The sequence below is a fragment of the Sus scrofa genome, chromosome 4, assembly GCF_054392235.1.
Source record: "Sus scrofa isolate SSC_HxYL_T2T_F1_AM1 chromosome 4, Sscrofa_HxYL_maternal_Yorkshire_Landrace_v2.0, whole genome shotgun sequence".
NCBI lineage: Eukaryota > Metazoa > Chordata > Mammalia > Artiodactyla > Suidae > Sus > Sus scrofa.
The window spans coordinates 25,168,870-25,194,913 of NC_139386.1; the positions used below are offsets into that span (position 1 = coordinate 25,168,870).

A 26,044-nucleotide genomic window follows, 5' to 3' on the forward strand; every position below is an offset into this window, starting at 1 on the left:
TTGCTGAAAATGGCATTATTTTATTCTTTTTATGGTTAAATAGTATTCCATTTTGTGTGTGTGTGTGTGTGTGTGTGTGTGTGTGTGTACCACATCTTAATCCAGTCATTTGTCGATGGACATTTAGGTTGTTCCCATGTCTTGGCTATTGTGAATAGTGCAGCAGTGAACATGAGGGTGTGTGTGTCTTTTTCAAGGAAAGTTTTGTCTGGATATATGCCCATTGCTGGGTCATATGGTAGTTCTTTGTATAGATTTCTAAGATATCTCCATACTGTTCTCCATAGTGGAGACATATTTTGTACATAGTTTGAGATTTTCTACATAATCATGTCATTTTCAACTAGAATAGTTTCTTTCTTTACAATATATATTGCTTTTATTTCTTTTCTAAGCCTTATTGTACTTCCTAGAACCTCCAACATATGTTGAGTAAGAATGATAAGCCATGTTCCTGATCTTAATGAAAGCATTCAGTAATTCAACATTAAGTATAATGTTAATGGTATGTACCAACTTACATTCCAACCAACAGTGCAGGAGGGTTCCCTTTTCTCTGCACCCCCTCCAGCACTTGTTCTTTGTGGACTTATTAACGATGGCCATTCTGACTGGTGTGAGGTGGTATCTCATGATAGTTTTGATTTGCATTTCTCTAATAATCAGGGATGTTGTGCATTTTTTGATGTGCTTTCTGGCCATCTGTATATCTTCCTTGGAGAAATGTCTGTTCAGGTCTTTTGCCCATTTTTCCATGGGTTGTTGGCTTTTTTGCTGTTGAGTTGTACAAGTTATTTGTATATTCTAGAGATTAAGCCCTCGTCAGTTGCATCATTTGAAATTACCTTCTCCCATTCTGTAAGTTGTCTTTTCTTTTTTTTTTTTATTTTTTTTATTTTATGGTTTCCTTTGCTGTGCAAAAGCTTGTTGGTTTGATCAGGTCCCATTGGTTTATTTTTGCTTTTATTTCTGTTGCTTTGGGAGACTGACCTGAGAAAACATTTGTAAGGTTGATGTCAGAGAATTTTGTTTTTATTATCAGGGCAATACTAATCTTGTAAAATGAGTAGAGAAGTATTCCATCCTCTTCTATTTTCTGGAGAAGAATGAGTGAAATTGCTGCTAATTCTTTATATGTTTAGTAAAATTCTGTATTAAAATAATCTGGATCTGGAGGGGTTTTTACCAGCTTTAAAATTATACATTCAGTTTTAAAATGGTGCTAGTACCATCTAACTTCTCTATTTCATTTTAATTAAATGTTGGTAGTTGTGGGGGATTTCCCATCCTGGCGCAACAGAAATGAATCCAACTGGGAACCATGAGGTTGCTGGTTCAATCCGTGGCCTCGCTCAGTGGGTTAAGGATCTATCATTGCTGTGAGCTGTGGTGTGGGTCGCAGAAGGAAAAAGAACAAAATTTAGTGTAGCTGCTTCTCTTATTTGCTTTGCAAATACCTTATAACATCTGGCTTCTGAATAATTGGACTATGTAACACAATGCTTAATTTCTTAATGCTCTTGTTAAAACCACACAGGATTTGTGTTCTGCAGTTCAGTGACTCTTGAATATCTAACCAAGAACACAGTCAGAAATCTGTGACAAAAAAGGAACTGTCTGGTCAGTGTGTATATCCGTACACAGAGTATTCATGACTTGCATAGAGTGGAAGAATAGTGCTTTTAATGCTATCTCATAAATTGATTTTTTTTTCTAATTTATACTACAGAACATAATAGAAAGCTTATTAGTTTTTCCTTTTGACTTTTTTGAAGATGCTGTTTTTTGTTTTTGTTTTTTTTGAGGCGGTCACTGTGTAATGAATTTGTATCCAGACATGAAGAAATAAATAAAACAAGTGTTTTCTTAAAAGGTTCAATAAAATAATTACACCGCATGTTATTTGATCTTATGGCAAAACATGGAAATGGGAGAACACTTGTTGGAATAAATTTAAGAAATTCTGTGTTAAAATATATTTTAAAAAACTACAATAAGAGGATACAATTGCAAAGAACAACCCCAAAATTTTGACTGGTGTATCTTCCCCCATCCCCAGAGATATTCTTTGTGTGTGTGTGTGTGTGTTTGGTATTTTTTGGGCCGCTCCCGCGGCATATGGAGGTTCCCAGGCTAGGGGTCCAATCGGAGCTGTCGCCACTGGCCTAGGCCAGAGCCGCAGCAACGCGGGATCTGAGCTGCGTCTGCAACCTACACCACAGCTCAGGGCAACGCCGGATCGTTAACCCATTGAGCAAGGGCAGGGATCGAACTCGCAACCTCATGGTTCCTAGTCGGATTCGTTAACCACTGCGCCACGACGGGAACTCCCCCCAGAGATATTCTTGATAGCAAATTTCTGTAGAACATACTTTCAGGAATTTTCTTATAGGATATTAATTCATATAATTAGAATTATTTATTATCTATAGTTTGAAATGTGCTTGTGAATTAAGGGATAAATCCAATGTGATTCCTTCTTCTAATGTCTTATAATTTTAGAATATATAATGTATAAATGAAAACAATGATAAGTGCCATAGGAAGAGTTTTAACAAGTGACTTTGATGTTTATGGAACAGAGTGGTGACCTTCAACTGAGGGGACTGAAGAAGAAAATGAAGGAAATAGAATTTTAGATGGACCTTGAATACAAAAATAACTAAAGCATTTGATAATTGTATGAGATAGAATTATTGACAATTTATATAAAAATATTAATAAATTCTTAGGTACTAAAAATTAGGGGATTTATTTAAATACATTTTTTTTTGATAAATAATCTCAGTGTATACCTACCGTTCACTAATTATTGTGCTCAGCATCAGGAATTTAATGACTGACTTTCAATGAAAATGTAAAATAATAGTGAAGATGGAAAACTTATGGAACTCTACCCCATATTCTGTAATAATCTATATTGGGAAAGAATCTGAAAAAGAATAGGTATGTTATGTGTATAACTGAATCACTTTGCTGTATACCAGAAATTATTACAACTTTGTAAATCAACTATACTTCAATAAAACTTTAAAAATGAAAAAAACTTATACAAAATAATAAATGGGGTGATAAGCTATGCAGTGCTGCTCTATTAGGGCACAGAAGGAGAATAGCATTTATTTTAACCTTGAAACTTAAAGGCTGGCTTTACAGACTATGAAAAAGTTAAAAACCTGGTATTTATATAGGCCTTAAGGGGCAGTATGTGAAAGATCCTGAGTTAAGATGAAGGAATGAATTTTAGAAACTAGTTACAGCTTAATATAAGACAATTAATCTAAAAAAATCTTGGAGAGAAGAGAAAGCATGAATAATGAATCTTATTTCAGTGCCAGAGAAGGAAGTTCAAAAGATGTAAAAGAAGAAGAGAGGAGAGTGAGTGAGAGAGTGAGAGAGTAAGAGAAATAAGATGAAGAGAGAGTGGGAGAAGTATGGGAGGGTGGGAGTTGGAGTCATAAAGGTGGTGATTTTAATAATCATTGGCTTAGATTTGACTGTGTCTGTGGGTGCTAAAGGTGAGGGAGAACAGATAATTAGGTTTGAATGATTTTAAGGAATTGGAAAGATTAAAAAAGAAAATAGATGTTAGAGACACCAATGATGATACCTCTTGCTGCAAGTGCTAATTTTGAGAACATTGAGAACCAGAAATCAACAGCTGACAGCAATAACGATCTGACAGGATAATTTCTTTCCTTTCTTTTTTTTTCTTTCTTTCTTTCTTTCTTTCTTTCTTTCTTTCTTTCTTTCTTTCTTTCTTTCTTTCTTTCTTTCTTTCTTTCTTCCTTCCTTCCTTCCTTCCTTCCTTCCTTCCTTCCTTCCTTCCTTCCTTCCTTCCTTCTTTCTTCTTTCATCTTTTTAGGGCCACACTTGTGGCATAAAGAAGTTCCCAGGCTAGGGGTCAAATTGGAGCTGGAGCTGCCAGCCTATGCCACAGCCATAGCAACGTGGGTTCAAAGCCATGTCTGCAACCTACACTATAGCTCATGGTAGTGCTGTATCCTTAATCCAATGAGCAAGGCCAGAGATCAAACCCATGTCATCATGGATACTAGTTAGTTTTATTACCACTGAGCCATGACAGGAACTCCTGACAAGAGAAATATAAACCAAAGGCATAAACTCAGGTTAGTTTTAGGGACTTTTTAAAAAAGTGGTAAAGAACTCTAATTCTTTTAGATTTCTTACATTTAATTAAAAACAAACAAACAAAAATCTTGTACAGCTCATAATCATGTTCTCTAAGGGACTATCTAAAAAGAAAATGGTGCATCTAATTTTAAATATCAATTTATGATTTTACTTATTTCTGTGGAAAATTATATAAGCAACAATTTTAGCAAAGATAAATTATGTCAAGTTGAATTGTATTGTCAGTATTCTATACTGAATATATAATGAAATGTGATGTCATTATTAATTATGTTCCATCAAGTTTATTAATTACTCAAAAGACATATCTTGAATTCTCCTTGAATACATGAAACTATATTAGGTTACAAATATATGACATTTATCACTATCATTGTTTTAATTCTCCTAAAATCCAGTTTAGAAATTTGTGACATATAATTATGAGTATGGCTGTTTTCAATGAAAAATGGAGACTATATTAGGCCTATTGAAAACTCATTTCTAGACAGATATTCTTTATCATGTTCCTTTTTTGTACATCTTTCACCACATTCTGAAATTATCTTACTCATTTGTTTATGTTATCTTCCTTATTTGTAAGACCACAGACAAGACCACAGATCTTGTCTGGTTTGTTAACAATTATATTTCCAATGCTTGGCATCAGTGTTTGTCCTATAGTAAGTGCTTAGTAAGTAATTGTTGAGTACACTAATCTCTTCATTATTGTGAGGTAATTCTAGAATTTTGTACTAGAATGCATCTGTATGTACCTCCCTTCAAGTGACCACAGTTATTTCATATAAGAATAATGATGAGTTGTATTTAAGAAATATCTCCTTTAATATTTAATTATTTCTCTCAATTAACTAGTTCAATGGACTCTTTCTAGGTGGCACATATTCTCGGTTCTTCATTTCACAGACTACCTGATAACATGTGAAATATGTTGCATATATATATATATATATATATATAAATTCATTTATTAGGTTTCTCCATAAGCCATAAAGTAATTTTGTGCAAATTATGTTTAAATAATGAGCAATACCAGGGGACCACAATCTGGAAAATCTGTGCAACTCCCTTATAACCAATAAAGGTGTTTTTCTTCTCTGGTGGCAAATGGATCTTTGGTGAACTTTCTTTCTAGTTCAGCGTCTTGGCTTTATCTGCGGTTATGCTTCATGAGAGTAAGCATTGAGGCTTCAGGAATATCCTCTTAGTTCCACGTCTGTTAAAATGCCATTATTTGCTCCACCTAATGCACACTGTGCTTTCTGCTACTGCTGCTCTAACATCTTCAATTCTGTCTTTCTCAATTCCTGAAGGTGAATTCAAGTTAAAAAATTTTGTTCCTAGTAGCTATTACTTGCCTTTACTATATTCTGTTTATGAAATTATCTTTGATACTTCTGAGAAAGATGGCAAAAAAAAAATCCTTTTTTTTATCTGTTTGATCTTCTTTCTTCTCACACTTTTCTTGATGTCCTTGTTGAATTTCTTATCTGTTGGATATTCTAAGGCCTGTTCTCCAAACTCTGTACTTTAGTCTTTCACAACCATCTGTGTATTATACTCTCATTACGTTTAGAAATGTGTACAGCTTGTCAAAAATCATTTAAACTTCCCCTCATGGATGTTTATATTCATTGAATAAGGGAAGTAAAGAGTACCAAATTGAAAATCAAAATCTGGTGTGAAACATGCTACTGTACCGAAAATGTATTTGTACCCAATCCAAATTTTTGTTGTTGTTGAATTGCTATTTAAACCAAAACAACCAACAAGCAAACCAAAGTAAACAAAACCTGGATACTGTATTTCTAAAAGTAATGAAGTAAATTTTTAAAACCTGAGTTTAAAATTATACAGGGTTATTATGTGTCTTTATTTACTCAATTCAGATATATAAAAAAAAAAAATAGCCAGCTACACTGTTGACTAAACAGAGACACCCTTATGAAAAGAGGAACTGACCCATTAATAGGGAAAAGCTAAAAAAAAATCCACTACAAAGCTGGAGAAATGAGAAATGTGTGGAATGAAACTCAAATTACATATGTAAGAATCCAAGAGAATTGGATTACATAGTAATGCTGCCAGTCCATTCTATACATTCATGGGCACAATAATAAAATAAATGTGAATTTATATTTTTATGCTATGGGAGGTGGTCATCCACTTAAGTGATGGCTAACTCCCAAACATCCTAGGAAAGGTGAGATTTGGGTGATAAAGGAGAAGGATATGGGATAAAGTGTTCTTGCATCATTGTGCCTACGCTTGACCACTGATTATATGTGAAAGGTTGAATATTTCAGTTTCCCCCTACCTGTCCCCTAGAATGAATGACTGCTAAGAACTGAGAGAAGAGTTGTAATCACATTCCCTTCGCCCCACACATAAATATCAGCTGTCTAGTTTGTTTTCCTCTGTTGAAGAATGGGAACGATATGTCATATAATAGGTAATAGGAAACCTCACCCTAAAATTCTCTTCTACTATGTAATAGTTTTGCTTTCGAGAGTATTTTACCTAGGCTTTATAACACACATCTAGTATTTAAATGGTTAGATATTTAGGAGTTCCTGTTGTGGCTCAGCGGGTTATGAACCCAACTAGTATTTATGAGGATGAAGGTTCAATCCCTGGCCTCACTCCGTGGGTTAAGGATCTTGCATTGCTGTGAGCTGTGGTATAGGTTGCAGATGTATCTCGGATCCCTGGTTGCTGTGTCTGTGGTGTAGACCTGCAGGTGCAGCTCCAATTCTACCCCTAGCCTGGGAACTTCCATATGTCTCAGGTGTGGCCCTAAAAAATAGAAAAAAAAATGGTAAGGTATTTAGGGGTGATATATTTTGTTGAATTAAATCAGAAAAACTGCTTTGCCGGAAATCTTCAGGAAATTATAGAGCAAGAGAGTTATTACATATGTTACTCATGACCAATATCTGGGGCATAGTTTTAAATTTTTGCCTTAAGTGGCATACTTTAAGGGGATAATGAAATACTATTCATATGACTAGATCATGGCTATTAAACATTTTTCAAAATACAATGTTTTCTATCAATTGGAACAGATCTCCAGTGCCTTACACAAGTATGTGTATATTTTATGATATAACTAAAATATCATATAGTTTATATCATAAACTAATCATGAAAATGTATAATATTGTGAGATTGCATTAAATACTGCTTGTTCTATGAAATGCAGTTGTGAAATTTGCCAGTGAAAGTGAAATGTTGAAAATATATTAAATGGAAAAAGTGTTTTAATTGCTTTAAAATCTGTTCTGTAACTTTATTTTATGAATACATACATGGGCTATGCAATGATCAGCACCATTAGCTCAGCATCCCTTAAGATTATTATTATCTATTCAATAAATTTGTGAGAATCAAAATTATATGTGGATTACGCTTGATTTTACTAATGTATGCAACTGAATTGGTACAACTTATGTTTGGAATTACACTGTTCTATGATTGACTTTTGTTGCATAAAATAACTTTTTTGTGTGCCTAAAAAGTTAGCAGTGATAAGTTATGAATATTATATAGGTAGACATGTATGAGGTTCCAAATCAGTGAAGATGTTTACTACTGAAAAGCTTTTTAAATTTTTTGTTGTTGTCTTCCATAATTCAGGTTATCTGGAATGAATATACCACCACCAATTATCAGCAACAAAAACTGGCTCAGACTGCATTTTGTTACAGACAGCAATCACCGATATCGTGGATTTAGTGCTCCTTATCAAGGTATATTTAATGAATATCTCTACCTCTTTTGATGTGTAAGGTGATTTCGGTATACACAATTGAATTTTGTGATAGAAGCAAAATATCTTTAGCATTAAGAAACAGTAAATTGAATAAGCAAAAATTGCCATTCTCTTCCTGAGGCAATATTGTGATCATAACTAAATTATAGTATAAAAGTTATTTGAGTTTTATAGTATACCATCAAGAATCAATAATATTGTGACCTCTAAAAGGTAATGCATAACGTAGGTAATATTTTACTTTAACAATGTATTTCAGCAATTGGACCTGGTACCTAAACCTGTATCATAAAACACTGTAGAAAACTGCAGTTGCAAATAGGATTTCATCAATTGAAATCCATTTCCATATACAGTGTTTTTGCGAATAACTACTTTAATTAACCTTGTTATAGGAATATTATCTGCCATTTTATTAAGCAGGCATAATTTTGAATAAGTGAGATATGATACTTGATATATTAACTTGAAATAACTTTTTGTTTTGAACATGATTATTATGAAGATGGAGTATTAATAAAAATGTAGATTCTACAATGTTTGGTAGTATTATGTGGGTTTAGTGTACTTTATCCTCAGACTGCTTATGTAAATAATTCATTTCATTCTCAGCAGTGTATCAGCTACTGTTCGGAGGATAGTGAGCATTGCTACAGTTATTTTTTTCCATTTATCTTTTTTTAATGCTTTTTTTTTTTAAGTAGTCTTCAGTCTTAAGCACTTTGCAGATTTAATATGATGACTTTAGGCAGCTTATTATTAATACCTTAAGTAGTATCAGACTACATATTGTTTTCTGGAATATGAATTTCAATAATTTATACTGGAGATCAGTAACTTTTCTACAGCTGTCCTGTTAATAAGTTTCTCACAATAATAGCAACAGATTAATGTTCATATTTATAATAGTGTGTTGGGTATCACTGTAATAAAAATTCCTAAGACTATAACTTAAAGCTTTATTTTAAACAAAATCAACTGAAGAAAAATCTATCTCTATTTCTAAGGTAGTTAATTTGAATGGAAACATGAATGCAAATTTGCTCTTAAAAAGCTATGCATTTTTTTAAATTAACATTTCTCAGAATATATTACCCATCATAAAACACTATATTTTAAAAATAAAAATTAAGGAGTTCCCATTGTGGCTCAGCAGAAATGAACTCGACTAGTATCCAAGAGGATGGGGGTTCATTCCATCCCTGGCCTCACTCAGTGGGTTAAGGATCTGGTGTTTCCATGAGCTGTTTGTAAGTCACAGATGTGGCTAGGATCCTGTATTGCTCTGGCTGTGGCATGGGCTGGCAGCTGTAGCTCTGATTCGATCCCTAGCATGGGAACTTCCATATACTGCACCTATGGCCGTAAAAAGCAAAATAAATAAATAAATAAATATATTCATACATACATACATACATAAATGCATAAATACATAAAAGATATATAATTATAGATAAATTGCCTTTATTTTATTAAAAATAACTTTGGGCATAGTAACTTGAATCTCATCAATTTCAGCCAGTGACGCTTTTACATTTGCAATCATATTTCTGAATTTCCATTTCAATTTCTAAAATATTTTTTGTGCTTCAGAAATAAGATGACTTTTTATTGAAAAATAAATAGTTGTTGTAGAGTCTCTTTATCTCTGGGTTCATCCCTTTCCTTGTGGAGTTTTCCACTCATAGGATTTTGTCGCTCTGACTCCTCTTGGTAATGAGTTAAGGCAGATGGCATGGTGGAAATTTAAGACTCGTCTTTGACTCATGGAGTCATCTTTTCTACTAGATTCATGAAATCTTTCAGTCAGAGAGCTTCTACTCTTTATCTGAATAGAAAAAAGTAGCACTTATTTTACATTGAAATGTACAAACTGGAGAGGAAAAAAAAGAGCAAACATAGATGTCCTATCATTAAAATATTTCATTGCTTTATGCAGTATGGTTTCATAAAACTGGTATTCTTAGATAGGGTTGTTTTGCATTATAAGACAATAGTACAAAGCTGCTAGTAGAATCGTGTAATTATCATTTTCAGTATTCTACTCACCTATTTTAAATTGACTTTTGTAGTATTTTCAAGATTCAATTTGAATTTCTAGCATAGCCTCTCTGGTTTCAGGCTGAAAAATAGCGTATCAATGAATTTGCTGTAGTAAAATAGAAAGGAAGTGTTTTATGGGGGTATGAATTATTTCTGTTTTCAACAGGAAAAGGGGCTCAAAAGAAGTCAGTTTTTGGTGAAATCTATATCTTTACAATATAGAGGAAATAAAGTGACCTGAGAAAATTTAAGCTGTGATTTTGTAATAAAATCAAAGAAAAGTTTTAGTATATAAAAATAAACTTTTCGGAGTTCCTGTTGTGGCGCAGTGGTTAACGAATCCGACTAGGAACCATGAGGTTGTGGGTTTGATTCCTAGCCTTGCTCAGTGGGTTAAGGATCCGGCATTGCGGTGAGCTGTGGTGTAGGTCACAGACGCGGCTCAGATCCCGCGTTGCTGTGGCTCTGGTGTAGGCCCACGGCTACAGCTCCGATTCAACCCCTAGGTGTGATCAAACATAAAATTTAAATCCAGAAATCACAATTAAAAGGAAAAATGTTAAGTATTATATTTCTTAATATCACAAATGAGGATGCCTGTATTTCTCCAGGAAAAAAAAAAAAAAGAACTTTTCCTTAGAACTCAAATTTAAATAGGGATTTTTATAAAACTATAATTGAGAAAGTTTCCCCTGTATAACTGAATTTTTAAAATTGTAAATATTATTCAAGTTTAAAACTAGAGCACAATTATCAAAGTGATCTATTTAATTACATTTTTTCTAATTTTGTTTAGATAACCATTTTTTTATTGTACCTTCATATACCCATTGTTTGAAAAAAGGTATGGGATCGATCAAATTTCACAATCTAATCATGAAACTCCTTTAATAACTACCATGATTACAATTTCAATGTTGTAGGTGGGAGGGTGACATAATAAAAAAAGATCAAATTTTTGGTTCTGGCAGTTTAGGTGTAAAGAGTAAACTAGATAGTGGGCATGATTTTGTTAGCATAATTAAAGAAATATGCAATGAATATATATATCTTTCATATTATAGTAGATATGATTTAAATTTTAATGTGTATGTGCTGGTGCGGTGGGGAGTTGGAATCCATAAGCTGAATTTGAATCCTTATATCGAAATATTCCCTTTTTCATACATGGACAAACTGCATTATTTTAAGCTTATAAAGTAAGCTAGTGATTTTTATTTACTCAGTTTTAAGAGAATAGAAATTTGGATTTCATTGTCATGTAGTTTTTAAAAGAATTTCTAATCTTGTACTTTGTTTAATTTCCTTTTGGTTTTGTTAACAATGTAAACTTTTATCTTCAAGTATCCTTTAATGCTAAATAATTTTACTTGAAATACTTTTAAAAATTTATTGTGGGGTTAAAAAAAAAACTTATTTTAGTTCTGTCTTTATGAATCTATCTGTTATACCATACTGATCATCTTAATAATGTCTACACATACCACAAAAATAATTAAAAGATGCTTAATAGTCAAAATGATCTAAGTGACCATTCTTTTGTCTGAAACAACCATTAAAACTCCATGATATCATTTTTTTCTGTAATATAAATGTATATTTCATAGTTGTGCCAATATAAATTTCAAGGCTCTTTTCCATAATAGTTGGTAATGATGTTAAAATTAATTTCTTCTATAGTTAACTTTATAGTTTTATTTAAATCTTTAAAATTTAGTTGCCTATCTTCTTATATATCTCTCAGCCCCAAATTCTGTTGATAAATTGTGGGTGTATTTAACAGTAAACTGGTTAATTGTTATTTAATTTTAAATTTCCTTGAAATTTGAAATATGTAAATAGTCACGTGTCATCATATTAAATACTATATTAAGATTTTGTTTTCTAAGTAATTGAATCAGTCTCCATAATTTTGATACTAGAAGGACTCTGACTTAAAATCAAAAGAAAAATATTTCATATATTTACTTTTAAAAAAGATCTATAATGCTTACATTGCTAAGTGTTCTTGCTCAAGCAAGTGTTTAATCTCTATATGTATAAACCCATGCTTGATATATCTTAAAAAGTGAAAGGCAAATTATATTAACCCATTTTAAAATCACATGGAATTTGTAAGAATCCAGAAATATTTTAGTAAAATGAGTGTGATTTAGATCTTCAAATACAGAAACTACTGTAAATAGGTGATAATCAAATATCCAGTTTTAATGTGGGTAAAAGTTCCTAAAACATATAGTAGGCTTAAAATATACACTCATGGAAGCTGCTTAAAGATTTTTCACAACGTAGTGTTCAATCAAAAAGTTCAGTTGGACTGGGAGTTTGGGATTAGTAGGTATAAACTATTATATTCAGAAAAGATAAGCAATTCTGGTCCTACTGTATAGCACAGGGAACTATATCCGGTCTCTTAGGATTAACCATGATGGAAGATAATATAAGAAAGGGAATGTGTGTGTGTGTGTGTGTGTGTGTGTGTGTGTGTATGACTGGGTTACTTTGCTGTACAGCAGAAATTGGCACAACGCTATAAATCAACTATTCTCTAATAAAAAGTTTTTCTCCTTCAGGAAAAAAAGTTCAGAGATGATAGGATAGATATGATCTGGTAACAAATTTGGTTAAGGAATGTGTAAAGGATAATGCTATTTCTCTACCACATTGACTGAAAATAATCTCAGTGTAGGCATTCTAAAAAGTCACATTTGTGAGAAGTATCAGAGTTCAATACATTCACTTTTGGAAAGGTGACTATAGCTTAATGTCTTATAAATTCTACTGAAGAGAGGTCCAGAAATCCCCACTATATTCCAACTGTTTTATTCATACACTGCTCTATTCTGCCATATTTCCAGAGCTTAGAGTTGTGCCTGATTCATAGTAAATACTCAATAAATATCACTTCCAAAATTAAATAATAAAATAAAATATAACCTCCTATGGCAAGGTCCTAGCTCTGTTAGCTTATACCTGTCTGCCACCCAAAACCTTTCCTTCAACAAAATGTAAAACTACCAACTTTCTAGTTATGTCTTACTCTTGCCACTCTACTGAATATGGGTATGTATTTATTGGACTTAGATTTTCCCATCAGTCAGTGCTATAGTACCTAAGAATTAATTCCTTTAGCTAATGGAGATTAACAATTCTAAATAGAGTTTTGTACCACCCCTCACTAACCTCTATCTCATGGAGAGTTTTTATATGAAGGAGAGTAGATTTCTTATTCCTATCAGACGATGGGAGAATTTTTCTCTTGTCATGGCACAACTAATCATGGCTTTTTGTAAAGCTCTAACTGATTCTTCCAGGCTTGCCTATTGATCTGAAAAAGGAACTGTTTGAAATGTATAATCTCTTTCAATATAGCATGACTCTCAAAACTAATATCTGGATATGGACTTTTTAAAATGTAATTTTCAGTCAAGGTTGTATAAGAACTCTCCCAGATCAGAGGATTCCAGGGTAATAAAAGAATCAGGAAGGTCTACACAGTCAAGATCAATAGCAACAAGAAATAACAAAGTTTAAGATTTTCAAAACAGCCTACCTTTTATTAAGGGAGAAACTGATCTCCTCAAGGAAATATACATATTATCTTTCATATGTAAGTTTAAAATATACTGCATTAGGGTTTTTTTTGATACACAATATTTATTTATCATTATTATCTCTAACTTTGGGCTGCCACTTTCTTTCAGTTAATGTGATTTCTATCAAGTACTTTAAATTATTATAACAGAATTCCCGTCATGGCACAGTGGAAACAAATCCGACTAGGAACCATGAGGTTGAGGGTTCGATCCCTGAACTTGCTCAGTGGGTTAAGGATCCAGCGTTGCTGTGGCTGTGGCGTAGGCCGGCAGCTGTAGCTCCGATGGGACCACTGGCCTGGGAATCTCCATATGCCACGGGTGTGGCCCTGAAAAGACAAAAGAGAAAAAAAGAAAAAAAAAAGAAAAAAATTATTATAATGTAATGAATTAATGAATAATACATTTTTTTTGTCTTAGATTGTAGGAATCTCTTATATTTCCAAGTATACCAAAATCTAAAATCAAAATTTTTATTACAAAAAAATCACCTTTGTTTTATGGTAGCACCTCATAGTGATTCAGTATTGTTCCATTTAACATTAATTTGTATATGAATATATATGATGGAGTTTTACTCACACTGAAGTGTCTTAAGTGCTCACATTTACTATCTCTAGTAGGGCAATTTTGTACATCAACTAAAAAAATAGCACATAACAAAAATTAAGTTGGTGTTTAATAAACAAAATTCACTGTTTTATAATTCTGTTGAGGTGACATTTGCTGAACAAGTAATTTTGTTGTTAGTAATGATTCAAAAATTGCACACAGTGACCTCCAAAGGGCTTCAATCAAGCACAGCAGGTACAGGCAGTCGAGCATACTGTATGTGATTGATTCTACCATATCAGTATAAAAAATGGAGTCTGAGGCAATAAGCCTGTGGACTTTACTTATGACATTATTTTATAAGCAGTTTTACCATGCCACTTGAAAATGACTCCATGAAATTAAAATCCCCAGACTTTTAAATTCAAATTCAAGGATATCCAGAAATAACTAAAGGCAGATTTAGGAGAAATTTGTTTAGATGACAAATATATTATTAACTTAGGATTTTCCTTAAGTTTACAGTTGTATGGCGATAGGCAGTTATATAGAAGTCAATTTTGTGGCCCAAAGTTTTTTGGAATCACTGGGTTAAAGAAACTTAAACTGAATTATTTTGTTTTAACAGATAGGCCTTTTTAGCTTATTTTGGAACTGCTATTCCTCAGGATACATTTTGGGAAAGGATCCTATAAGTTATGATAGAAAGGATTGACTTTATTTGTCAATAAATTTACCATTATTTAGCCTGTTATTTTCTTCAGTTATGTAATTAAATTATAAATGAGACAAGCAAATTGCTAATGTTCAATTAAACTAAAACAATTTTTATATTGAAGCTCCCTGTTGAGAAGTACTATAGCACATTTATTTGTTTATTTACCCACTCATCCAATTTTGTTCAACAAAAATATTACTGAGCACTTACTCTGTACCAGACACTATACTGGGCTCTAATATCACACAATTTCTGAAGTTAGTGAATTTCTTTTCTGATATGTAAAAAAATGAGTGAATATTCCATTAAGAGAAAAATAATTTGTGAAGTATTATAGTTAAGAAAATATGAGCTCACATAGGGAGTGAAGGAGAATGCCAGAAAAGCTCTCAGATTTGAGTCTGAAGGATGCAGAGTAGTTTTCCATTAGAATGGATATGTGATAACTACGTGATAATAAACTATGTTAGTCCACTGTGGCTCTACAGATAATTAAAATATTGAAATAGTATAGATTGGTAAATAGCCACTCCTGTTAGGGCCAGAGTACCTTCAGCACCTTCTTGACCTCTGAACTGTCCCATCTCTTTAAGGACCTCCTGGGTTGTCCTGTTATAACAAATGACTAATTTCTGGCACAGCATGATACTTTCTGGATACTGCTGTGTCCAGCCTTTACAGATTTGTTTCTAGTTCCTACCAGCTGTTTCTCAGTATTCTCAGTATCACCCTAGACCTTCTGGTTTATGACAGATTTAAAGTGACCAGCAAGAAGCAAAAATCATTACTCTCTATTTCTACTGGGTGATTTTTAAAAATGTATTGTTCACTTAAATGACTAGCACATATCTGTGCAATTTAAAATATATGGAACTATAAATATTCTACCTACTGTATAAAATCTGGAAAACAGAGTCTGAATTGTTTTATTATTACTTACTTTTATAATTTGTACTTCTTTTTATCTCTGCATCCCAAATTTTACCAATTATAGGTGCCCAGTAAATGGTGAAAGGATGATTGAATGTTATACATTTCAGTGTGACAGTTTACAAAAATATTTACATATGCATTATTTCATGTAATCCTCACAATATCCTACCTATTGTATTATCTCTGTTTTATCAAACAAGAAACGAAGATACTGGGACAAGTTATGCACACATGCCTTACACAAGGGCACCCATGCTAGGTGGCAGTGGGAGCTATGCACCTCAGGCTGAGCCCTTTGCTTGATGCCCTAGGGAAAGGGCTTTATTTGTCTAAATCATTCCAAGGTCCTATTTGAGCTAGTCTCAGCCCTGTCAAAAAATTGTTAAATCCAATGTCATATTAGGCAATAGTAGAACCAGGTGTTAACCCATAGAGCTTTCTGTTTCTAAGGCCTCTGCTTACTCTGCTATGAACTCTGGCCTTAATTGTGCTCAAATTGGCAGATTCACAGAGTGGATTTTTTATTTTTAGAAAGGCTAAAATTCATTGAGAGTCAAATTTGGTGAATAAAGTAAATGAATTTGTGGAAATAGACTGTCCTTGACTATATGTGACATGTTCATAAAACAATGATATCAGTTAATAAATTAGTTAATATATATGTAAAGCACTTTGAATAGTAGCTGACAGAGAGTAAGTATTATATGTTAGCTATTATTACTATTTCCAGCAGCAGCAGGAAGGGCATCATCATCCTTACTGTTTGACTAAAAATGACTTGGAAGGCAATTTCAAATGTCTTATGAGTAATAGGAATATTATTTGAAATAAAAATATTCCAGCCCTTTATGGTAGTTAGTTAGAGGCTTATTTATTTCATCACATAATATAAGCGGTTATTTGTTGATTTAAAAAACAACAAACCAATAATACAGGTTTTAATACAGTAGATATTATAATGAAAATTATTCATAATAAAATATATATCAAATATTTCAGTCAAATGTCTTACAAATTAACCAGGTTAGACATCAGTCAAGTTTATTTCTTGCTCCTATATGTGTACAGGATGAAACAAACAATAAAATAATTTACTATTACAGGATAATTTACCCTTTTATTTGATTAGGTACTACTTACTGTTATTAGAAAAATCCAAGAAGGTATCTGTAGCTATACAACAGGGGAAAGAAGTATAATAACCCTTATTAGGAAAGGTGGCAGTGATTTCATAATACTCAGTGTACTTTTGTTGGGAGAGATATAATTAAAACATTATATTATTGATCTAACAAGGAAACAACCTGGTTGCATTGGGAATATCTTCCCTTCCCACAAAAAAATATGTAACAGGTACTGTTTAGAATTTCTATAACTAACATGAACCTCCAGACTTTGCAGTCATATACTTCCATCAAACTTCCAAGCAAATACTGATTTTACTAGTTTATCAATGTAACAAAAAGCCAGTAAACTCTTTCTTGAGGCAGATGTTCAAATATAAATTGACAATAAAAACTAAGATTAGAAAAGTAGAGAGAGGTAGAAATTCCCAGGGATATATTTTCCTTCTCAAAAGTATTGTTCTGGAAAGAGTGCAAGACAAGAAGTTGGTAAATTTGGGTATAGACCCCACTCTGTGAACTTGAATGGATTCCTTAACATCTCAGGACCCTGAGGTCATTAGATAATGGAACAATAAACTTCTTTCCAGGTCTAGCAATTTTTGGCTTAATCTATTGTTCCCAGTTGCTATGATGATAGATCAGTTTCACAGTGTTATCTACACACACATACACACACATGTATATTTAAATTTTTCTTGTAGCCATGTTAAAAAGAGACAGGAAAAATTAATTTTAAGTATTTTAAACCAGTATGTCCAAAATATTAACATTTCAACACTTAGTATAAAATGTTAATGATATACTTTTGCATTCTATTTTTTAATTAATTTTCTGGAATCTAAATACATATTTTACACTCACATCACAACTCATACTGAACATTAAGCTTTCATTGTGAAGAGTTGATTTTTTTATAGACTAGAAGAATGATTTACTTATACTTAATAAGTATTTCAATATATTATGATTTACTTAGGCTTCACTGTGTAATATTTAATATTATAGTAGCATATGCTCTCAATAGTTTACCTCCAATACTACATTTTACACAATGCATTAGTTAAAATGTATTCTACCAACACAATAAAGTTGCTTTTTTTTTTTTCTTTTCGTCATCACACTTGTGGAAATGGAAGTTCCCAGGCTAGGAGTCGAATTGAAGCTGCTGCTTCAGGCCTATGCCACAGCCACACCAACACTAGATCCATGCCTCATCTGTGACCTCTGCTGCAGCTTATTGCAGTGGTGGATCCTTAACGCCCTGAGTGAGGCCAGGGATCAAACCCGCATCCTCATGGACACTATGTTGGGTTCTTAAACTGCTGAGCCACAGTGGGAACTCCCTGAAGTTGCATTTAATGGAAAAATATTTTGTGCTGTCTGTTTCTAAATGTAAATCAAAATTAATTACAATGAGATATAATTAAAAATTCAGTTATTCAGTCTCACTAGCTACATTTTAAATGTAGCTTCAAGTGGCAAGTGGCTGCCCTTTTGGATTGTGCAGCTTCAGCTTTCTTCTGTGGCAGGTTGAATTAGTGTTCTACACTTATAAAGAAGTAGGAAATCTGTTAAAAAAAATAACAATAAACACAATGAGAGACTATGATATAGTGTCATTTTTCCTCAGCTTTTTGTTGTTATTGTGCAATCTGCCTTATTTCAGAACTTTAAAATCTATAATTTAAAGAATTATGAAATATTACCGTATGCAATTAAAAATCATACATATAATTAATGCATTCAAGAAAATATGGTCTTTCCCCATTTAACATTTTTAAAAACATTAATTTCTTTGAAAACCAAATTCTTTCTTTTTCTTTTTTTTTTTTCGGTGCCTTTAAAGGTATGGTTACTCTGTCAGACTTGTAGCACAGATCTGTCTTTTCCTACCACAAAGATATTACGAAAGTTAACTTCATATTAAAAAAAAAAATTGGTTGAATGTTTCTGATTACAGTATGTTCTGATTCTCTTCCATGGGCCTGATTTCATATATTCTCTTTATTTCATTTTTCCTTTAAAGATATCCATTCATTGTTTTAGAAATTGTAGTAACTGTGTGCAAAAAGCAAAGTATCAGAAATGTAAGTTAAGTTTTAAGAAAAATTTCAATTTTTTTCTAGTTTCACAGATATACAGACAAAAGCTAATCAATAATTAAAATATTCCCTCAACACGCATCTCCAGGATGAAAACCCAGCTAGGTCCTGTTGTCATATTAAATGGGTGAATTAGGTTGCTAGGGCTGCTATAACAATATCATAGACTGAGTAGCTTAAATAAGAGAAATGTATTGCCCACAGTTCTGGAAGCTAGAAGTCCAAGATCAAGGTGTCAGAAGCCATTCTCCTTTGCTTGCAAATGGTCACCTTCTTGCTGTGTCCCACATGGTTTTTCATCTGTGTGTGCCCATGCTTGATGTCTGTTTCCAAATTTCCTCTTCTTAAAAGAATATCAGTTGTATTGGATTAGGCACCACCCTAATAACTAATTTTAACTTAACAACCTCTTTAAAGAACTTGTATCTAAATATAATAACATTTTGAGGCACTAGGGCTCAAGACTCCAGCATATGAATATTAGAGGGATATATTGTAATCCATAATAACCCAGTTTAAATTCTATAATTAGAATACCAAGCCCCAGATATTAATCAAAATACTGAATTTGTTTGAACGTTAAATTCTTTTTTCCCTCTTTCCTATCGCAGGCCTTGCTAGCCAGGTACCTACATAAAAGAAAGAAAAAGGTTAAGATTGGATGTTCCGGTTTCTCCACCTTGCATTTTCCTTATTATTCTAAACTCCTTAACTTGCTGCCATTTTAGGACTCTCTGATATCAGAGGTAGAGTGGAGTAGAGGTAAAGGGACTGGCCTAGACCTAAGTCCTAAGCAGGCTACAGCCTCTCAGTTTGCTATTCAACCTGAATCTATCATGGGCAGATCTGGGGACTTTTCAGTGTTCCCACAAGGCCTCTCTCTGCTGCCTTTCCTTATCCCTGGGTGATGCATCAGCATTCTAAGAGGACACTTGCCCAACTTGGTCCCCAGCTATTGGATGCCCTTGGTCTTCTGCTGAGGCATTTTGTACCCCTTAAGTAGACTAATTGGACAGGTCCCCAGATGATGCCATCTTGAATCTCTGTAATCCTTGGTGAAACAGGAAACAAATTCTTGCTCTGAAAAACTCAAAAAGATCAGGCTTATCTCAACACAAAAGATCTCTCTTCTTTTTTTTACCCAAGATCCCTCAATAGATATCACTTTTAGCTTATTCTTGTATGAATTTAATTTTAGCTTTCTCATACATGAAAAGATACCAGCCTTCTTTTTGTGCCAAATGCAAGAAACAAATTTCATAACTAAATGATACCACTGCAGCCCACTTCACTAGCCCAACACTAGAAGGTATTCTTTCATATGCCTTCAGAAAGGCTCTGGTAAGGGTTTTCACCGATCTTAGAGGAAACCATTTCACCAGTCGTCTTCTCTCCTCTCTTCTTTTTGCATCCTCATTGTGCTGAGGAGTACAACAGTCTCAAAACAGATTCTCCTACATTTCCTTCGAAAATGATTCATGTAAGAAGCTGAATCTGTCATATATTCACTTAAATATCTTACTATCTACTAAATTAATGCCTTAATTGAACTTGAATCAGGAATAGCCCCTTTCTAACCTCCTAGTACACACTTCACACAGACATGCATATATACATATGTGGAAATGTCTACACCCTTGCTGAAATCAGTTTTTATACCTTGTCAGACGAGTAGCCAATGAGAACTCTATGTATCATTTTCAGTAATTGGTGTTGTTGATCTAAAGCAAATAGACTGCTGGATATGATGGGGTTTTTTGACATCAGCAGAGAATTGTAATTCGGGATCTGCTTTCATGGTGAGCCACATGCAAGTGGAAAGGGAAGGGTTATTCTTTATAGAGGGGAAAAGAAGATGGAAGGGCTATAGTAAACAAAAAGTTCATGGCTTCTCATTGGTTTAGTCTGCTAGGAAAGGAGACAAATCTTTTTTCTTCCTTCTGGGTTCTGCTATCTTTGCAGGGCATAAGAACTCCCCTTTCTGATCTCTCAAATCTTTTTAATTGAAGTTTTTGTTTATTTTTATAGTACAAAGTTTTTACATATAGTTTGCATTTTATTTTAGTTGTAAATGTTTTCTCTCCCAGTACATTTATCTCTCACACTGTGGTTGAGCTCATATGATTTTTTTTTCTTTTTTTTTTCTTTTTTTTTTGCTTGTTAGGGATACATCTGTGGCATATGAAAATTCCCAGGTCCCAGGCTAGGGGTCGAACTGGAGCTGCAGCTGATGGCCTGTGCCACAGCCACAGCAAGGTTGCATCCAAGCCGTGTCTGTGACCTATACCACAGCTCACGGCAATGCTGGATACTTGACCCACTGAGTGAGGGCAGGGATCAAACCCACATCCTCATGGTTCCTTACCGTTTAGCCACACAACAGGAACTCCTGAACTCATATGATTTGTATAGCTCATAAACTGAATGTGAAAAACAACAAGGAGTAGATAATGCCAAGTCAGCCAATAGTTGGGAATTTCTGGAGTCGGTGGTGAATCTGAGGTAAATAGAAAACTGCATCTATCAGATGTCTTTGTTTTTTATAAGAGAAATTGGGAGAGGTACTGATATTAACCTGAAGACCTAAAGACATGTATTGGAAACCCCAGTTATGTCACTGTATAATGACATATTATATAGTGTATAATGGATGTTAACTGTAGAAAATTTACTGAATATGTTTGATTCTTACTCACAAAGAAATGGAGGGAGTTGGATTCCCTCATTATTGTCTTTTTTTTTTCCCCCACTTTTGGCCAGCTCATGGCATATGGAGTTCCTGGGCCAAGGATCATATCTCTTTTTTGGCTAATTTTCAAAAAATCTGGAATGATTTCATTTCTCTTTTAAAGGGTACATCAGTAACTCAGTGAATTATTTGAAGATGACAGAACATTTGAGGGAAGGTTTATATTTTAGATTTTTTCCCAATATTTATGTATTAGTTGTGAGAAAAAATTTTAAGGAGAGATGCTGTACAGCTCTGACTCTAAAAGCAGTTTATCAAATGAACTAGATTTCTATATGATCTTAATTTAAATAACATAGCCCGGGATTTATGAATATGTCAACATACAGCATATATCTATCCTAAGATGATTTTATTCATTTATGTGCTTATTTTTAATAAGTCCCAGGACATCTAAACCCTGGCTATTTAGCCATAGTTATTTGTCATTTGTGTGATGTGGCAGTTGAAAACTGGACTGAGGATATTGATGATTTGTCCTTTTTTTCTGGTTTACACAGTTGTACTTGGTGAGGGGGTTATTTTGCCATCTCTTTCTCTAAGCCTCTCTGGATAGATAGATAGATAGATAGATTGCTAGATAGATAATTTGATGCAAGTTAAGTTACTCATCCATGGAAAAATATAAGCAGGACACCATGTTTATCTAACGTTATTAAGATGTGTTTGACAATTTTATTATTAAGTTACTTAAATCTTTAAGAAATGATTTACTAAATATCACCAATCATGAATAAATACTTTAATAAACAAATTAAAAATGTGACCTCCAGTTCATTTACCTCCTTTCCCTAAAATTCTGTGTAAGAACTGCTAAAATAAGCTAAAATAATTTCTTGGTGTACAGATTTTAACATTTACCTTTCTCCATTGAGTTATAGCTATTAAATTAATTTGAAAAAAAGACACTAATCTAGGGCTAAATGTTCTGAAATGCAAAGATCTTCCCACAGCTACTGACGAGAGGTAAAAGAAATGAGGTCAAGGTCCTTTTTTATGACAATGTTATTTTGCAAACAAAAGACCTAATATTTTAAGTGTTCCTGTACATTACATTGTTCAGTCACTCTCCTATTTTCTCTTTGAATGTTGAATGCTTTTTTGTATACCTTTGTATATAGATGACCCTGCAATACTCTTATCTTCCTGTGAGAATTCTTTCTATATAATTTATAATGTATTTTCATGCTACATTTCTTTGCTTCTTCTGCTACACACTTACTTAATAGCTCTGCATTATGAATTCCCATTTAATTAAATGATAAGTAGGGCTGTAGACCAAAAATCAGTCTGAATCTGAATGGGACCAATTTGTTTCATACACTACAAGAGAATTTTATTCCTTGGGATTTTGTTGGTACATAGTGAATAATATATTTCAAAGTCATACAAATTCTACTCTTTCAATTTCACAGAAAACTTTACAAAAATGTCTTACCTAAGGGCCTCTTTAATCAAGATGATACCAACAAAACCAACAAGAAAAAAAAATATATCCCTTTCTAAATAAATTATATTGTTACAGTGTTTCTGTCATTAGTTTTTATTGCTTTTGCAGAGGGGTAGAGTGGTAATAGCTTTAATATCAGGAAATAAATATTTTATATCTGCAAAGGCCAATGTCTTCAAAGAAGTGATAGAGATATGTTGTCAAGGCTGTAATTTTATATATATATATATATATATATATATATATATATAATGTATTATGTAATATATATATAATATATTCATGATTTGATTGAAACATTGTTTCAATTCCCATATTATGTTATTAGGTATAAGAGTAGGCTCTGAATTCTCACTGTCTCTTACACTTAACATGATTTATAACCTCATGTCATTATTTAAATGTTTTTTATAAACTGGAAATCTATATAAACATTGAAGTCAATTGTGGTAGGTGTCAGAGGAATAATGCCATGTTCCCTAGTAAAAAATGTTGATAGAAAAATGTTTTCTTTATAATAAATGTCAGGAAACATGAGAAAGATGTGTGTATCATATGATAAAATGTATAACCTAGTCAAATTAAATCTTTTTTAGACCTTTAGCCCAACCTGATTAACAAGCTAATCAGGTCTGTCTTTAACTCTATACTTTCTGACCTCTACCTTTCTCATAAACACAGCCAAGTTAAATTCAGTATGATACTTGAACAAACACACATTTAGATCCAAGGATTATTTCAAATTTTCTTTTTAATTTAAGCTCATTGCTTCATTAAAGAAGGCTCATAGCTTTGATTCTACATTTTTCCCCTACATTATTGAGCATTTATTTTTTTTCTGTTTTTACATAGTTTTTGAAAACTGTAGTTTAACAAAAGCAAAACAAAATAATACGTGTCGGAAAAAAAATGTAGAAGATTTTGTAATTTGTGAGTGGTGAATTTTTTATGATTAAAGGTTTAAATGCAAATTCTGGAAAAAGGAGCCCTAGGTTCAAGTCCTATTTTTACCTTTTAGCTTCTCTAGGACACTTATAAACTTAGTCTCTTCAACTATAAAATAAAGATGTTAATACACTTTATCTCAAAAATTGTTAATATACTTTATCTCAATGAAATGAAATTTCATACAAGGGAATTAACACATTGGTCACATAGTGATAATTTTAAAAGTAAGTTCTCATTATTATAAATTTCTACTAAATAGCTTATACTTCTGTGGGGTACTTAAAATATTTTATGTCATATTATTTGTAGGTTTCTTTCTTATTAATGAAGTTTCTTAAGAGACATATTAAATTTGCTCCCATAGTCTTAACTGTAACCTGCTTATGGCAGTTATTTATCTAGCCATGCATTCATTTATTCAACAATTTTTTTTGAGGTTTGTTCTATGCACTTTGCTGTGAATAGAATAGTAAAAGAGTGGTTCAAAATCCTTGCCTTCATGGCTATTGTAATATAGTTGAGACAATCATATAAAATTGTGTGTATATATGTGTGTGTGTGTGTGTGTGTGTGTGTATGGGTGTATAAAAAAGAAAGGAAAGGAAAGAAAAATAATTGTAATCGTAAGTGTGAATGTCTGCTATAAATGAAAAAAATGGAGGGGACTGGAAGAGAATAAGATAGGGGATATAGGACCTACGTTAAGTAGGCACTAGGGAGCCAGGGAACATAGCCTGCTTAATGAAGCATGAGAAGAGTGGAGTGAGGCAGTGCTAGAACAGTGGGATCGAGGATAACAGGCCAGCAAGAATAAATAAAGGCCCTATAAAAGAAAAAAACTTAACATGTTTGAAGAATCTAAAAAAATACCCATGTGCTGAAACATAACAGAATTAAGGGATAGTGACTTGAAGTAATGCTATAGAATCATGTCGTAAGACAATGGTAAGGAATACTTAGGAGAATTTAGGCAGGAAAGTGGCAATACAATTTAATCTTTGATTTTTTTTTTTTCACATCTGGGTGGAAAAATATACTATATATAGGCAAAGACGAAATTGAGAAAAAGGGTTGGTGAGAGAAAATGACTGCCTGAATTAGGATAAAGAGGTGAAAATGAAGGCAGATTTGATATAAATTTGAGTTGACATGGATAGGATTTACTGATTAACTGGATATTGATATGGGGGAAAATGAGAAATTATGAATGATTTCTAAAGTTTCTTTGGTAAGATACAAAAGACCCTAAAGAGAAAAATTTTTATAGTAAAAAGAAAGGCAAAGCACTTTTTGAGTGTATATTTGTGTCAACACAGAAAAATATAGGTATGTTAAGAAGGAAGGTGGATATCCATGTATGGAATTCACAATGAGTTCTAAATTGGAGTCTCATTTGGGATTCGTACCACAAAGAGAAAATTTAAAACCATGGAATTTGAGGTATTCTTTTTAAAGACACAAAAGTGCAAAGTTAAAGAAAAGGCAACCCAAGACTGAGCTCTGAGAAACTCACTATTTAGTTTTTATGTAGAAGAGCAGGAACCAACAAGAGATTAAAAGTAATCTATCAAGTAGTTGGAAAATTAGAAGATAGTGTTTTTGTAGAAGTCCAAACAAAAGAATGTGTCATGAAAAATGGAATGGCCAAGGATGACATGCCTGAAAGCTTTTCTGCTATTCTATATATGAAATTCTTAGAAGATTCAGTTCTCATCTCATTCTGTTTTGGACCACTTCCAATCAATATTTATCCCTGTAATTGACAGAGGTCACCACTTCTCAATTTTTGTATTAATTAACTTATTAACAGAATTTGACATAATAAATTTTTCCCTCTTCAATGAAACTCATTTTGTCTCTAGAATGCTACTCTTTTCATACTCCCCCAACTTACTGCTG

At 32.9% G+C, this 26,044-nt stretch overlaps 1 protein-coding gene across 5 annotated transcripts in view; it reads left to right on the forward strand.

The window, feature by feature from the left end:
* Nucleotides 1-26,044, forward strand: part of CSMD3 (CUB and Sushi multiple domains 3) — a 1,221,352-nt gene that overhangs the window by 428,674 nt on the left and 766,634 nt on the right. For all 5 annotated transcript variants that reach the window (XM_021090582.2, XM_021090584.2, XM_021090585.2 and 2 more), the window contains exon 6: nt 7,792-7,904. In XM_021090582.2, coding sequence (XP_020946241.2) covers nt 7,792-7,904 — 113 coding nt within the window. The remainder of the gene's footprint in view (nt 1-7,791; nt 7,905-26,044) is intronic.